This window comes from Panthera onca, chromosome C2, assembly GCF_046562875.1.
Source record: "Panthera onca isolate mPanOnc1 chromosome C2, mPanOnc1 haplotype 2, whole genome shotgun sequence".
Taxonomy (NCBI): domain Eukaryota; kingdom Metazoa; phylum Chordata; class Mammalia; order Carnivora; family Felidae; genus Panthera; species Panthera onca.
In genome coordinates, this window is record NC_138347.1 from 30877192 (window position 1) to 30893633 (window position 16442).

General features: G+C 34.9%; 1 protein-coding gene across 19 annotated transcripts in view; it reads left to right on the forward strand.

Moving 5' to 3' along the window:
* Nucleotides 1-16442, forward strand: part of ROBO2 (roundabout guidance receptor 2) — a 1697359-nt gene that overhangs the window by 1552131 nt on the left and 128786 nt on the right. For 14 of the 19 annotated variants that reach the window (XM_060640255.3, XM_078452891.2, XM_060640253.3 and 11 more), the window contains 2 exons: nucleotides 7725-7852; nucleotides 12416-12427. In XM_060640255.3, the coding sequence (XP_060496238.1) occupies nucleotides 7725-7852; nucleotides 12416-12427 (140 nt within the window). The remainder of the gene's footprint in view (nucleotides 1-7724; nucleotides 7853-12415; nucleotides 12428-16442) is intronic. The other 5 variants (XM_060640254.3, XM_060640260.3, XM_060640267.3 and 2 more) reach the window with 1 other exon arrangement.

Genomic DNA, 16442 nt, shown 5'->3' on the forward strand with positions numbered 1-16442 from the left:
GAAGAGAGATTATTTTTTGATGTTTTTAATTTACAGAGGGAAATTTATGATGATAACATGTAAACCAAATGTCTAGTTGCTGGTCAAGATTTGCTATCTTCTTTATTTTAGGTTTGTCTCTTTCTAAAGTAGCATTTATATATTATATATCTTGAGTTCTTAAATTTATAGCATTATGTTGGTATCAATTTAGCTTACATTTCAGAGCTAACTGCTGATGTATAAACCTAACAACATTACTATATTTCTTGATATATTTCAAATTAGTTCATCTTTCTGTTTTACACGCAAGTGTTTTACTAGTAACCCTGTTAAGAAAGAACTACAGAGTAGTTCTGAGCATTTGTTGGGTGGTTCATCATTCATTCGATAAGCCTTCATTAAGCACATCCAAGATCACAGGTGATATTTTATAGGACAGGAGGTGAATAGTTTGGAGCAAGAGGGATTCAGTTCTTGTTTTCATGGAACATGCATGCTCTTGAAAGGCAACAAACAAGCTAAAAACTTGAAAGAGTTATGTGCTTTAAAAAATAATAAAAGTAACACAAGAAATAAAATAAATAAATAAAAAGAAAGAAAAGTAATCTTTTAAAGTTACTGGTGGAGGGGGGGCACCTGGGTGGCTCGGGTGGTTAAGCATCCAACTCTTGATTTCAACTCAAGTTGTAATCTCATGTTTTGTGATATTGAGCCCTGCACCGGGTTCTTGGCTGATGGTGTGGAGCCCGCCTAGGATTCCGTCTCTCTCTCTCTCTCTGTCTCTCTGCCTCTATCTCTATCTCTATCTCTATGTCTCTGCCCCTCCCCTTCTTGCATTCTTGCTCTCTCTCTCAAAATAAATAAATAAACATTTAAAAAAATTACTGATGGGTAGAAAGCTACTTCACATTATTTGAGCAGGAAAGACATCTTTGAGGGAATATCTAAGTAATCTTGAAAGTCAAGAAGGACTGGCAATGGAAGATGTGGGGAAGGGCACTCCATTAAGTTGTGACAGCAACGAGGTAGTTATTTTAAACAAGGAAAAGAAGGGTCATGTGGTTAGAAGAGGGTGAACATTAGCCTTGACAGATAGGTAAGGAATTGATTATCTAAAACATTGAATATTATAGAAATTGGTTTTATTCTGAGTGACTGAATGAGAAGCCATATTTAGGTTGAATGAAATAATCATATTTAGGTATATCAACCGATGAATTTGTATTGATGCTCTTCATTCTTCTTAAAACCCTTAGATTATATATCTGCTGCACATTATACAGTTGTTGTTACAAATATTTGACCTAAAAATGAAATAATTCATATGGCTTCAAGCAGGAGAGAGAGTGCACTTTTCTGATTGGCACAGGAAGTAATAGGATTACTTGAAACTTCTGGAAGAAGTGTTTTATTTTATCATTTATAGAAGATCATCTAATAGAGATGTTCAAAAATGAAAGAGATCACTCATCATAGGAATAAGTTGGAAGACTGGTTGGTAGATTGTGGCACACAGGATTCAAATGTTGATGGATGGTTGCAGAAGGGGAGATTTTTAAAGTTTCTCTTGATGGAAAGATTCAGACATTTTATATATATTCAAAATACTTCTAAATAAATCCATAATGCTGGTAATATTCACAATCTTCTCTAAGGCAAAGATCCAGTGAAAAATGAGAATTTAAAGATTCTGAGCACCCCAAGATATCAGAGAGTGTTCAAATCTGTTTTGTTGTTGTTTTCATGGTTGGTTTGCTGGTTTTGTGTGATGGGACCCAGAAAGACTAGTGTAGTTAGCGGTTATTTCTAATTGGCATAAGACAGCATGTCCCTCAGAAACGTGTGCATATCAAACTTTGGGACTGAGGAAACATATGTGTTAGCTGCAGAAGTCTTAGAGGTAGTACCTGGCATGTAGGAGAAATGTAAGTCTCCTTAAATGTTAGGATTTCTTGAATAAAATAATTAAAATTATTACATTTTATTATAATTTTCTCAAATGTCAATGATTTTCAAAGGTAAATTGAAATGAGGCAGTGTTTGAGCATCTACTAATTCCAATGAATAAGCACTTTAATTTTTTTAATGTTTATTTATTTTTGAGGGAGAGAGAGAGCAAGCAGAAGAGGCACAGAGAGAGAGGGAGACACAGAATCGGAAGCAGGCTTCAGGCTCTGAGCTGTCAGCATAGAGCCCTATTTGGGGTTCAAACTTGTGAACCATGAGATATAACCTGAGCCAAAGTTGGACGCCTAACCAACTGAGCCACCCAGGAAGCACTTTATATAGGGAAGCATTTTATAATTAAAAATTATCCTGGGGCACCTGAGTGGCTCACTTGGTCAAGTGCGCCTCAGGTCTTGATATTACGGTTTGTACATTTTAGCCCTGCTTTGGGCTCCGTGGGACAGTGTGGAGCCTACTTGGGATTCTCTCTCTCTCCCTCTCTCTCTGACCTTCCCCCATCCATTCTTTCTCTCTAAAAATAAATAATCTTAAAAAAAATATCATGCAAAAACCTCTTTCTTCTCCAGCCTTAACTATCTCACTGCAAATGGACCTATGACCTGGATACATGTACTCTCTGCACCTAGTTGGAATCCTGCAAATATTCTAACCAGAATCTCCATACCGCCAGACCATTGTCCTTATCCAGACTTTTACAGCCTGTTACTAAAACCCTGTCTATAGTTAGAAAAAAAAAAGTTTACTTACTATTTTCTGATACTAGCATGGTATCTTTGAAAGGTTGTCTCTTTTCTTAGTAGCTAAGATTAATTCAATTTATTCCTCTAAGGTGTATTTCATTTTTCATTTTTCTTATGGAGACCAAATTACAATGATTGAGTAGAATGCACAATTACTTGGATCCCTGATGAAGGAACCCTTGGTAAACAAACAAACAAACAAACAAAAAACAATTAAAAATACTAAAACACTGATACAGTATCCCCACTACTATTCTTGGCTTTCTTTCTTTTATTTTTAATTTTTTTTTTAACGTTTATTTATTTTTGAGACAGAGAGAGACAAAGCATGAACGGGGGAGGGGCAGAGAGAGAGGGAGACACAGAATCTGAAGCAGGCTCCAGGCTCTGAGCCATCAGCCCAGAGCCCGACGTGGGGCTCGAACTTACAGACCGCGAGATCGTGACCTGAGCCGAAGTCGGAAGCTCAACCGACTGAGCCACCCAGGCGCCCCTATTCTTGGCTTTCTTAAACACTCCTTAAAAAAGTGAGAAATCTTAGCAAGTCTGATTTCAAATCAGACTTGGGTTTTCTGATTTGGGGTTCAAGTATTATGTAATCTGTAAGTTATAATTAAACACTTTTTTAAAAAATATTTATTCATTTTTGAGAGATAGGGGATGCGCCCAAGAGCAGGGAAGGGACAGAGAGAGAGGGACAGAAAATCTGAAGCAGGCTCTCTGCACTGACAGCAGAGAGCCCACTGCAGGCCAAGAACTCATGAACCGGGAGATGATCTGAGCCAACATAGACGCTTAACTGAGCCACCCAGGCTCTCCTAATTACTTTTTCTTACTAAAGCAAGATATAAAAAGCTCTGTCACTCTATCCCCCATGTTGTTCCCTATATAATGAATTTATCTAATGTGAGGTAAAATTTGCCATAAGGTATAACTATGTTTGCTGAATGTGAAATTATATTTCTATCCAGGTGATATAGATATTGTGGCATATATGTCTTAAGTTAAAAATTCAACAAAGTATTTTACTGTAGGAAAGGGGTACATAAGGAGTGGAAAAAGCACCAGGTTGAGAGGCAGTGTTCAAGGTTTGAATTCTGATTTTTCTCTTATTAGTAAAATGACGTTGAGCAAATCATTTCACTCGACTAAGGGTCAGTTTCCTCATCTGTAAAATGAAAATTTCTGGTTCAGAGGATTATTCTGAGTATGCTATGCACTAATGGATGTGTATTTTTGTGTTTTGTTTGCTTGAACTGTGAGGCAACATACAATTCATTATTTTTTTTCCTCAATGACAAATCATAAATCATGGATAATATAAGTATCCTTTTATAAAACTTAGAATACTGGGGCACCTGGGTGGCTCAGTTGGTTGAGTGTCTGACTTTGGCTCAGGTCATGATCTCGTAGTCTGTGAGTTCAAGCCCCGTGTCAGGCTCTGTGCTGACAGCTCGGAGCCTGGAGCCTTCTTCGGATTCTGTGTCTCCCTCTCTCTCTGCCCCTCCACCACTCGTGCTCTGTCTCTCAAAAGTGAATAAATATTAAAAAATTTTTTTAGGATATGGTTTTCATGTGTGTTTGATCCAGAGAGTCCTTTATAGACACTCAAGATCATCTTCCTCTCTTTTAGCTTTTGATAAAAATTCAGAGTGCTGTGAAGCGACTTTACTAAGTTAAATAAGAGCCAGTAACAAAACTCTAACCAGAATTCAGTGTTTTTAGATGAATTAGAAATATCTGCTAAATATTTTCCTGCATCTATTGAGGGGATCGTATGGTTCTTATCCTTTATTTTATTAATGTGATGTATCATGTTGATTGATTTGTGAATATTTAACCAGTCCTGTATCCCAGGAATAAATCCTACCTGATCGTGGTAAATTATTCTTTTAATGTATTGTTGGATCTGGTTGTCTAGTATCTTGTTGAAGATTTTTGCATCCATGTTCCTCAGGGAAATTGGTCTGTAGTTTTCCTTTTTAGTGGGGTCTCTGTCTGGTTTTGGAATCAAGGTAATGCTGGCCTCCTAGAATGAGTTTGGAAGTTTTCCTTCCATTTCTATTTTTTGGAGCAGCTTCAAAAGAATAAGTGTTACGTCTTCTTTAAATGTTGGTAGAATTCCCCTGGAAAGCCATCCGGCCTTGGACTCTTGTTTGTTGGGAGATTTTTGATTACTGATTCAATTTCTTTACTAGTTATAGGTCTGTTCAAATTTTCTATTTCTTCCTGTTCCAGTTTTGGTAGTGTATATGTTTCTAGGAATTTGTCCATTTCTTCCACATTGCCCATTTTATTGGCATATAATTGCTCCTAATATTCTCTTATTATTGTTTGTATTTCTGCAGTGTTGGTTGTGATCTCTTCTCTTTCATTCTTGATTTTATTTATTTGGGTACTTTCCTTTTTCTTTTTGATAATTCTGGGTAGGGGGTTATCAATGTTGTTAATTCTTTCAAAGAACCAGCTCCTGGTTTTGTTGATCTGTTCTACTATATTTTTATTCAATCCTTGTATCCGAGAGCTTAGCATGTCACGCAGGCTAACTGTAGGAAGGATTATTTTTATTAGACATTAAATACATCATCAGCACCTTTTCTGAAGCCATCATAAAAAAAATTTTTTTCGTGTTTTTAATTGGCAAAGTTAAGCAAAGAAAGTTTACATGCACTGTTACTCTTGTATGCATTTTAGCCCAGGACTTGTCCTCCTAAACTGTAAATGTAGCTCATAAGAAAACCCTACTGGACAAATGTGGCAAATTTGCAGCCTTGCAATCATTTAGATTATATCAGGAAAAAATGAGATATTCATCATGTAATCAGCCAGTATTTCCTGAACTCCTACTATGTGTAATAAAAATAGATAATGTGTATTGTGCTTTCTGTATCCTAGTTTTATGCATTTTATGTGTAACGTCTCCTTCAAAGTTCACTTCTACTCCATGAGGTAGTTGTTATTGTCAGCACCATTTTGCTAATGAAGAAAATGAGGCCCAGGGAATTTAAGTATCTTGTCCACTTTTACCAGCATAGGAGGAAGTAGACTCCTAGATTAGAACTCTGGCCATTGGCTCCTGAGACTGTCCTCTAAACTACTTGGTTATGCTACTGGATGTTAAAAGCTCTGTGTTAGGGGCTGAGGATATAGCAATGGGTGAAGCAGACAGGATCTCTGCCTGCATCAAAATAAACAAATACAAAAAGTAAGCAAGTGCAGAATGATTGTATAGCAGTAGGTTTCAAGGAGAGAGTAATTACAGTTTTCTAGTATAGAGATGGAAAGCTTCAAACAAGAGTTTGATAAGGCTTTCCTAACAACTTATGACATTGTAACTCAGCAGAAGTTTAAATGAAAACATGCTGACAATAAAGTAACCATCATTATTGGAGGATAGAGGATCATGGATAGCTACGTTTAGTTGGCAAGACTGGTTCATAGACATTGCTTTTTGTCACGCAAAGCTCTATAAAACAGAACTATTATTAGGTCTTACACTGCAATAAAAATAAGCTATTATTCTTTTAGCTAAAGCCAGAAGTAGAAGAAATCTGATTATACTCATCTTCAATGCAAGCCTAAAAAGTTTGTTTTGTCCTGAAAGCAATAGGAAATCACAGCTAGTTGTGAGCAGACAGAACCAATTAAGGTAATATTTTTAAAATACAGCTTTGTCTGTGTGATATATGTGAGGAAGAAAGTCAATGTGATCAGTCAAAAGCTATTGCAAAATTGTGTGAGTGAAATAACAAAGGCCATCAGTGAAAATCAAGAGGAAAGATCAGATATGAAAAGGATAATAATAGCTTTGTTCTTCTGCTTGTGTAATCATAATCTCTTAGAATCTAATAAGCATATTCTTATGAAAGCATTTCAACAGATTCATGTTAAAATTTTATAATTCTTTTCTGAGCTACTGTGTTAGTCTACTTGTTAAAAATATAGAAATGAGGGGCACCTGGGTGGCTCATTCGGTTAAGCATCCGACTGTTGGTTTCTGCTCAGGTCATGATCTCAAACCCGAAGATGTGGGTTTGAGCCCCGCATCAGGCTCTGCCCTGGCAGTGTGGAGCCTGCTTGGGATTCTCTCTCTCACCTTCTCTCTCTGCCCCTCCCCTACTTGCACGGTCTCTGTCTCTCTCAAAATAAATAAATAAGGGCGCCTGAGTGGCTCGGTCGGTTAAGCGTCCGACTTCAGCTCAGGTCATGATCTCACGGTCCCTGAGTTTGAGCCCCGCGTCGGGCTCTGTGCTGACCGCTCAGAGCCTGGAGTCTGTTTCATATTCTGTGTCTCCCTCTCTCTCTGCCCCTCCCCTGCTCATGCTCTGTCTCGCTCTGTCTCAAAAATAAATAAATGTTAAAAATTTTTTTTTTAATAAATAAATAAATAAATAAACTTAAAAAAAAATAGAAGTAAGCAAATAAATATGTGTGAAAGAGCTGAGGATGTGCATTTCCAAAAACCACTCCAGGGCATGTTGATATTTTAAGAGTTAATATTACTAATTAAAAAAAACCCCGGCTCCTTCTTAATTCTTTCAACCAGGTGTTTGTGTCAATTGGCCAACAAATAAGAGAAAAAATGCCTTTTAATATATTTTAGCTTGATATTCAAGATGCCCCCAAATTAAATCCGATATTTAAATGCAGCATAATTTACAAAATGATAGAATACAACTCACCGAGAAACTGAAATATACACTATTTCCTTATTATCTAAAAACTACCACGGAAACGTTTAAAGTGCTTTTAATGCCTTTTCTAGTTTTGATGCAGTAAGAGATGTATATGTGTATAAAGTATCGATCATTGATAATCAAACCGCAAGAAGTCACATATGAACTTAATGATCTTATTAGTAAAACCTTAAATCTAAGCAATTACACTTTGTGGCGGCATATTACATGTGTATGTGTACATGTGTTTTGTTTTAGTTGAAATACAGTCACAAAAGAGAAGAAATGAAGGTGAAAACAGTGTTATCTTAATATAGCTGAAATGCTATTTAATAAGACCAATTCATATTCCACACAGGTATGACATCAAAGATGATTATACTCTGAGAATTAAAAAGGCCATGAGTACAGATGAAGGCACCTATATGTGTATTGCTGAGAATCGGGTTGGAAAAGTGGAAGCCTCTGCTTCTCTCACAGTCCGAGGTAAGAAACGTAAGATGGGAAATACAGTTGAATCAGCAGACTAATATTTGGTTAAATTGGTAAGTGAACTCACAGTCAAAATAATAGCTGATACTCTTCTATTGTTTTTTACTAAAATGTTTAGATTTTGTGTCCTTTCTATTATTAATTGAAATAAAATTACTTTCAAATTTGGTTCAAAGGGATGATTATTTGAAGCGATTTTTTAATTTAATGAATAATAGTTAATATGGTTTAAAAGTAAATCTTAAGAGTAGAAAAGATTTATACTAGTCTTCGTGGTCCCACCGCTTTGAAGTATTTACTGCTTTTAAGTGTTACAGTTTCAAAGGTACTCTGTTTTCTGTTTACTAGTTTGTCGGGTTTATACTAGTAGAGTACTACTTTGAAATTCGTTTCATTTCAGCATCCAAGAAGCAATTAAAAACAATAAAACTGACACTGCTTGCAGGGTGGAAAATGGATACAAATGAGCAACCGCATTGAGAAAATCTGATTGAGAGAGTGATTTGTGAAGTTCATTGGCCTTGAATAACTGAACTAGTGTGGCTCCTGTAACAACTTACACTTTCTGGGAAAAGTGTCATGCACTTTTTCATTCATGGGAATAATATTCATTTATAGACTCCCTGGAATTGCTTAGTAGTGAAAGAAAGCACTACTTAACCCTACAGTGAGGTAGAATGAATCAGCTGTCTTCCTGGTGGTGCCTGTTGATTCACATGAGTACATTATATAGCCCCAGCTACCAAGTGGTACCATGTGGACATCTACACTTACTCTTGCCAAAGAGACATCACCCACCGCATCATTTACACTCACGGGATTTCAAACAGCGATAAGCAAGCATGTCCTCTGATCTCTTTCCACCTTTCTCCCACCACCCCAACTGATGGCTTCTCCTCTCATCCTTTATCAGGTCAGCTGCATGCTCGCACCCTATAACTGAGAGACTCAGTTATATCTCATCCTGTTTAGTCACACCTCCTACCTTGTGCAGCTGTACTCCCAGAAGTTTTCACAGACGGGTGAAAAGGTTTGGAGGAATTTGGCTTGGTGAGAAATGTGTCAGGGATTCTCATGTTGGTCCTCCATCTGGACTAAAAATGATTTTTGCTGACCTATGATTTCAGCATCAAACCACTAAAAGACAAACAAGCAAACAAACAGAACCCAAAACTTAACTTCCTTCAGGTAACTATTAGGAGACATGCACTTTGAATGACTTGGAAAATATTGATGATTTCCATACTTTCCAGTTACTCCATTTTTATTCCACTGAATCCATTTTTTCCTCCCATCCAGACATTCTAGCGTGAACTTAGATACAGAACAGATTTAGACAAAATTGGCAAGCTAGTTGTTTAAAAACATTTCCATTCCTCATTAGTTAACAGATCATAAAAAGCTATGATCATATAACAATCAAATATATACACTGATTATATATTATCAAAATCTGATAGTCTTTGTAAGCCACTTTACTATATCTAATCTACCTTCCCTGTAGGTGATTCTATATTAATATAGATTTGTGTGCTAGTCCTTTGGGAAAACAATCACTTGACCAAATTTCCCCCAAAGCTTATTTATTTGTTGTTTCTAAAGTGAGTGGGGGAAAAAAATAAACAACCCACCAAGAAATGTTCCATTTAAAAAAAAAAAAAATATTTGCTGACTAAACATAAATGGTGAGAAAATGTGAGGAGTTGTTTGTTTGTAGAAGCAGCAGTTCTTTTTATACTTGAATGCTTGGCTGAATGAGACATGAAGTGGTCTGTTTGCTTTAAAATATTTCCCAGCTAATTGTTTTCGTAATTTGTTGAAAGTTTCAGGTTTAACATTTCATTTAACAAAGCATGCTCCTCTCGCATGGATGTTTAGAGCTAACTTAAAAAACTAATAGAGTTTTTTTGTTTTTAATAGGATTTTTTTTAAATCAGCAAACCTTAAATGGTCTCTCCCCTAATCTGTGTCCTGTAGATGGATTAGAGAGTTTAATCTGTGTGGTATGTATTTATTACTCATCTAAGACTGAATGAACCTCAGCAACAGGGTTAAAGAAAAAAAAAATCTCCATAAGACAATAGAATGTGGAGTAAAATATTGTTTAAAAATATTTTTTACCATTAGGAAAAGCAGTTGGAACTTCTCATGCTAAGAGGTTAATAGGAGAAAACGCATATTATCTATGACTTAATTTTTTTCTGTGCTCATTTTTCTATGCACGTACATGAAATGGTTAGCCCTTCCCTGGATTGTTTTATTAGAACAGGGTCAACCGACCCAAGAGGCCACATCCATTTTCATCCATTTAATGCAGGGACACAGTTTAGTTTAATTTGCTGATTTTGAAAACATCCACCTGCTGGGGTTTTTTTCAAGATAAAATGTTGCTATGTAACAAAAACAAGAAGTTTAATTGGGATGTTTCTGCTAAAATTTTATCATGATATTCAATTGGGGAAAAGGAAAAGGACTTTTGTAGTCAAAATCTGGAACACAGATTTACTCAGTTGTTTTCCACTTCAAAATAAGGTGAAAATAGACTATAAAATTAAATTTAACAGCAAGTGGCTCCCTTTGCTGACTTGAGGAACATAAAATTAGAAAGAAGTAATGCTAAACAACAACCAGCCTCCTAGCATTTATATTCTAATCAAATAATTCATGATCTAAGAGAGCTTTTTTAAATGGCTCCAGAATGTGTTAACACAAACTGCATATTTGTAAACATTTTTCCCCATTTCAATTGCTGAAATTGGCTTTGCATAAATCAAGACTTCATTGGAAAAACTATCTTGCTTCTAGGGCAATAAAACTTTTTCCTTTTTGAATTACCCTAGACTAGGTGAAAGAGAAATATATTTTATTTTTTTAAACCTGATTTTTCACCATGGTTTCTTCTTTTTCTCTCTTTATTACCATAGACTCAAAATGCCTTTTCGTTTCTAAATGAAACATTGTGTTTGAGATTTAGCCTCAGGTGACACCTGAAAATGCAAATTAAAAACAAAAAGACAAAGTTCTTTTCCTACTGGATGTTGATAAATTAAGAGATATATATTTCGAATGAGGCACAACTTTGATTTCGTCTGATATCTTGTTCTTGGTTGTTATTTTTTTTGTGCACCTCCCCCAAGATTGGAAAGAAATTGTGCATTGGGCAACTTTCTTCTTTTCTTCCTCTTGCTATGGGAACACATCATAGACTGTAGGACACATTAGAGCTTCACTGAGCTAGAATTTTCATCCTGCTGCTGTAATTGCTTTGCTCTTCTTTGAATTATCTTAATCCCCCTCTTAATAATAAATAATAATATAAGGCATGCATCTCCTAAATAGGCAGCACCATATTGTTTCAGAAAATGCACAAAGCTAGAATCATGGCGTATTGGTTGAGTGAATGAATGCCTATAAATATGGTTTCAATGACTATATCCATCTCATCATGTCCAATGAGACCTCATCAAGACAAAACTATGCTAAATTCTAGAGTCACATTATATATGCACTAGAGCTATCCACTAGGATGTGGGTGAGACACTTGTTTGTCACTAAAGTTTATATTTTGAATGTAAGAGTTCATAAAAGTTCAAATGCTACTAAATATATTTCTTCTTCATTGGAATAATGGCACCATATGTTTTTATATTTTTCCATTGCTTTTATATAAAGTGGTTTACTATCTAAATTGATTTGGCATTATTCTTTGTAAAGAAAGTATTATTAAGCCCATGTGTGTCTCTTACAATTGCTGTGCATTAATAACAGGGCCAGCCTATTACTAATGATGTTAGTGATTGAAAGTTATGGTATAATAAAAAAATAATAATAATTTGTTGAAGCAGCAGTTTGAAAGCCATTCTCAGAGTGAACAAGAATCAACTTGTCAGTCATTGTTTCCTGCCCTCTGCCAAAAAAAAAAAAGAAGAAGAAGAAGAAAAACGTTTAACAGTAGTTAGGGAGCTACTCAGTTGAAATCTCTAAGGATGTTCCAACCTATTTGTTATATTTTCATCCACCCTGTCCACGGATGAAAAGTGATGTGATCTTAACTTATTACTGGCTGAAAAGCAGCATCAGGGGCTTTTCTGTAGTCCTTGTAATGGATCTGACTAACCATGCTTAAAATCCAATTCCTATTTAAATCAGACAGTGAGGCCTTCTTTTATTGACATGACATTTGCTAGTCTGTGACTTGAATGGTTATATTCATCAGGTTCTTAACTTTGGGGGTAATACAGGCTGTTTAAAAAGTTCTTTGAAATAATAACTATAGTAAGTGATGACAATCAAACTTTACATGAAATTATCTCTCACATCACATAGAGCTAATTCTGGAATGCAAAATAATTATTTTCTTAAAATTATATGTATAACTTTCAGTTTTAGTCAAACTCAGACATCCTGTTCATACTTGAATTATAAGACTAGAAATCACTCTACTGTCCATACTTAAATGTAACATTACACATCATGCATTCTGATAATTTTCTTTTCTTTCTTTTTTTTTTTTAATTTCTTCTTTATGTTCTCACCACACCATTGTAATGTCTACAGCTCGCCCTGTTGGTAAGTAGCCATCCTTCTATCCATTTAGCATGGCTTTGTACAATGCTTCATAACTCACGCATACTAGGATTTAAGAGAATGAAATATATTTATCACCCATGTTTAAATATTACTTGAGGGACTATCTTCTGTAAAAAATTGCTCCTGATCTTTTCATCAGTTTGATAAACAATTTTATAGTGACTTTTGGTATTAACAATGAATAGGTAATGATTTTCATGAAAAATAATATATGAATGTTTAGTACTATAAACTGCTAACTTTTCTTAAAGAGAAAAATACAATAATTCTTTTTTCCTGTATATGTAAAATAATCATGTATTAGTTATGCTTGATATTCATTAAGATAAATGATTATGAACTCAATTAAGAAGTTGGCCTACTGGATGCACTTTTTTTTTATAAACAGCTTCGAGTCCTTGTTTATTATGGGCATTTTTAACTGCTGTATACTTATTATCTGTATGCCTATTTAAGCAAAATGTGGTAGAATGCTTCAAGTTATTCTAAGGAGATGCTTCACTAAGAGGGAAAGGGAAGGATGAATTGTGTTCTTTGGCATGGAAAGGTGGTGGTTTTAATATATCTCATCCTTCTTTCAGCTTTGCAAAAGTGAAGTTAACTGCATTTGCAGTAATTTAAGTGGTAATTATTTGTAAACATTTGGAAAAAAAATCTTTTCACATTCATTGATCTAGTAATGTTTCTGCATCTCTTTTAAAGTTTAGCTTAACCAACCAATACATGTGTTTAAATAAAAGAAATCTTGGTAATTGTGTTATAAGGAAATGAACAGATTGATGCATAAATAGATGGATGGATGGATGGGTAAATGAATTTAGTATGTTTCTTTTTTATATATCAAGAGATACTTTAATAAATTATCAATTTGACACAGCTCTGTAAACGGTCCATCTAACTTCAAAATCTTTCTTAATACACTGACTTGACATTGACATTTGATATGTATTGGTCCAAACTCATAACGTTTTTTTTTTCCATTAGTTGAAACATTCACAAACCTTATTGTTATGTAGTATATTCCTCCATACATAACAATACAGAAAATAGAACATTGGTTTCCCAATCTGAGTTTCTGGTCTGCTATTTCTGAGCAGTGCTTCTTTTGTTAGTTGTTTGATATCCCTGATCCTCAGTGACTTCACCTAGAAAATGGAGAGAGTAATATTGACTTTTCAAAGCTGTTGTAGGAATGAAATGAGTTCAGGTCGGATTATATATGTGGAAACACTTTATATGCCAATATTGGTCAACATTCCTAGTTTCTGAGACATATATTATTTTATACTTTCATGTTTTTGAAACATAGCTATGTCTTGCAGTCATAAAATACAATCTTGTTTTCTTTCAATATAATTATTAAATTGATCATGCTTTTTTACACTTGGAGATGTAGGAAATTGAAGAATATGTTACAGTTTTAAGCCTCATTTTTTAGTGTTGTATGAATTCTTATTAATGATAACTTTACATATCTATGGTATGATATAAAACATTAAGAAGTGAATGGGAAACAATAAGATAACTTTTCTGGTTAACAGGAAAAATAACATTTAAATTGTAGATCTTTATATGTAGAAACCTTATGCCGATAAACTATGACCACTTGATTTATATTACTTCACAAGTTCCCAGAACATAAAACAATATGTTAATAATTTCCAATACATTTAAAACTCATAAATAGAAAAGATGTTCATTAATAGAAAATGTGATGCACAGAGAGTATTGGGATGTACTTGTCACCTGCAAGGCATTTTGAAGTTATTTCTGTTTTATTCTTGTTTAAAATGATTTTTTTAATTCCCATTGGACTGGAACTAAAGAATAGCTTTTTGACACATTGTGTTTTGTTCTGGGAAAGTCTGTCATTTCATAAATCTATCTCCAATGACTTATGACAATGTTCAGAAATATGAAGAACTATACTTTAAACTTGACAACTGCTATTAATTTTGGAAACTGAACGTTGGATATGCTTTTAGTGGATCACCAGAGACGAGACTGATAATGAGGAAATTAGCTTGCTTTTTCTTTGCATAAGCTTTTTAAAATTAATTTTATTATTTTTTAATTTACATCCAAATTAGCATATAGTGCAACAATGATTTCAGGAGTAGATTCCTTAATGCCCCTTACCCATTTAGCCCATCACCCCTCCCACACCCCCTCAGTAACCCTCTGTTTGTTCTCCATATTTAATACTCTCTTATGTTTTATCCCCCTCCCTGTTTTCATATTACTTTTCCCTTCCCTTATGTTCATCTGCTTTGTCTCTTAAAGTCCTCATATGAGTGAAGTCATATGATATTTGTCTTACTCTGACTGACTAATTTCACTTAGCATAATACCCTCCAGTTCCATCCATGTAGTTGCAAATGATATATATATATATATATATATATATATATATATATATATATATATACCACATTTTCTTTATCCATTCATCCATTTTCTTTATCCATTCATCCATCGATGGACATTTGGGCTCTTTCCATACTTTGGCTATTGTTGGTAGTGCTAACTATAAACATTGAAGTGCAGGTATCCCTTCAAAACAGCACACCTGTATCCCTTAGATAAATACCTAGTAGTGCAATTGCTGGGTTGTAGGGTATTTCTATTTTTAGTTTTTTGAGGAACCTCCATACTGTTTTCCAGAGTGGCTGCACCCAGCTTGCATTCCCACCAACAATGCAAAAGAGATCCTCTTTCTCTGTATCCTCGCCAACATCTGTTGTTGCCTGAGTTGTTAATGTTAGCCATTCTGACAGGTGTAAGGTAGTATCTCATTGTGGTTTTGATTTGTATTTGCCTGATGATGAGTGATGTTGGGCATTTTTTCATGTGTCAGTTGGCCATCTGGATGTCTGCTTTGGAGAAGTGTCTATTCATGTCTTTTGCCCATTTCTTCACTGGATTATTTGTTTTTTGGGTGTTGAGTTTGATAATATTTATAGATTTTGGTAATCTTTATAGATTTTGGATACTAACACTTTATCTGATATGTCCATTGCAAATATCTTCTCCCATTCTGTCAGTTGCCTTTTAGTTTTGCTGATTGTTTCCTTCACTGTGCAGAAGCTTTTTATTTTAATGCGGTCCCAGTAGTTCATTTTTGCTTTTGTTCCTTTGCCTCCAGAGACGTGTTGAGTACGAAGTTGCTGTGGCCAAGATCAAAGAGGTTTTTGCCTTCTTTCTCCTCAAGGATTTTAATGGCTTCCTGTCTTACATTTAGGTCTTTCATCCATTTTGAGTTTATTTTTGTGTGTCGTGTAAGAAAGTGGTCTAGGTTCATTCCTCTGCATGTCGCTGTCCAGTTTTCCCAGCACCACTTGCTGAAGAGACTGTCTTTATGCCATTGGATATTCTTTTCTGCTTTTTAAAGATCAGTTGGCCATACATTTGTGGGTCCATTTCTGGGTTCTCTATTCTGTTCCATTGATCTGAATGTCTGTTCTTGTGCCAGTACGATACTGTCTTGATGATTACAACTTTGTAGTATAGCTTGAGGTCCGGGATTTTGATGCCTCCTGCTTTGGTTTTCTTTTTCAAGATTGCTTTGGCTATTAGGGGTCTTTTCTGGTTCCATACAAATTTTAGGATTATTTGTTCTAGCTCTGTGAAGAATGCTGGTGTTATTTTGATAGACATTGCATTAAATATGTAGATTTCTTTAGGTATTATTGACATTTTAACAATATTTGTTCCTCCTATCCAGGAGCACGGAATCTTTTTTTCCATTTTTTTGTGTCTTCTTCAATTTCTTTCATAAGCTTTCTATAGTTTTCAGTGTATAGATTTTTCACCTCTTTGGTTAGATTTATTCCTAGGTATTTTATGGGTTTTGGTGCAATTGTAAATGGGATGGATTCCTTGATTTCTTTCAGTTGCTCATTGTTGGTGTATATGAATCTTTGCATAAACTTTTTAGATGAATTTGAATTCAGGAGTGATAGATATGGCAACTTTTATTGTAATGTAAGAAGGT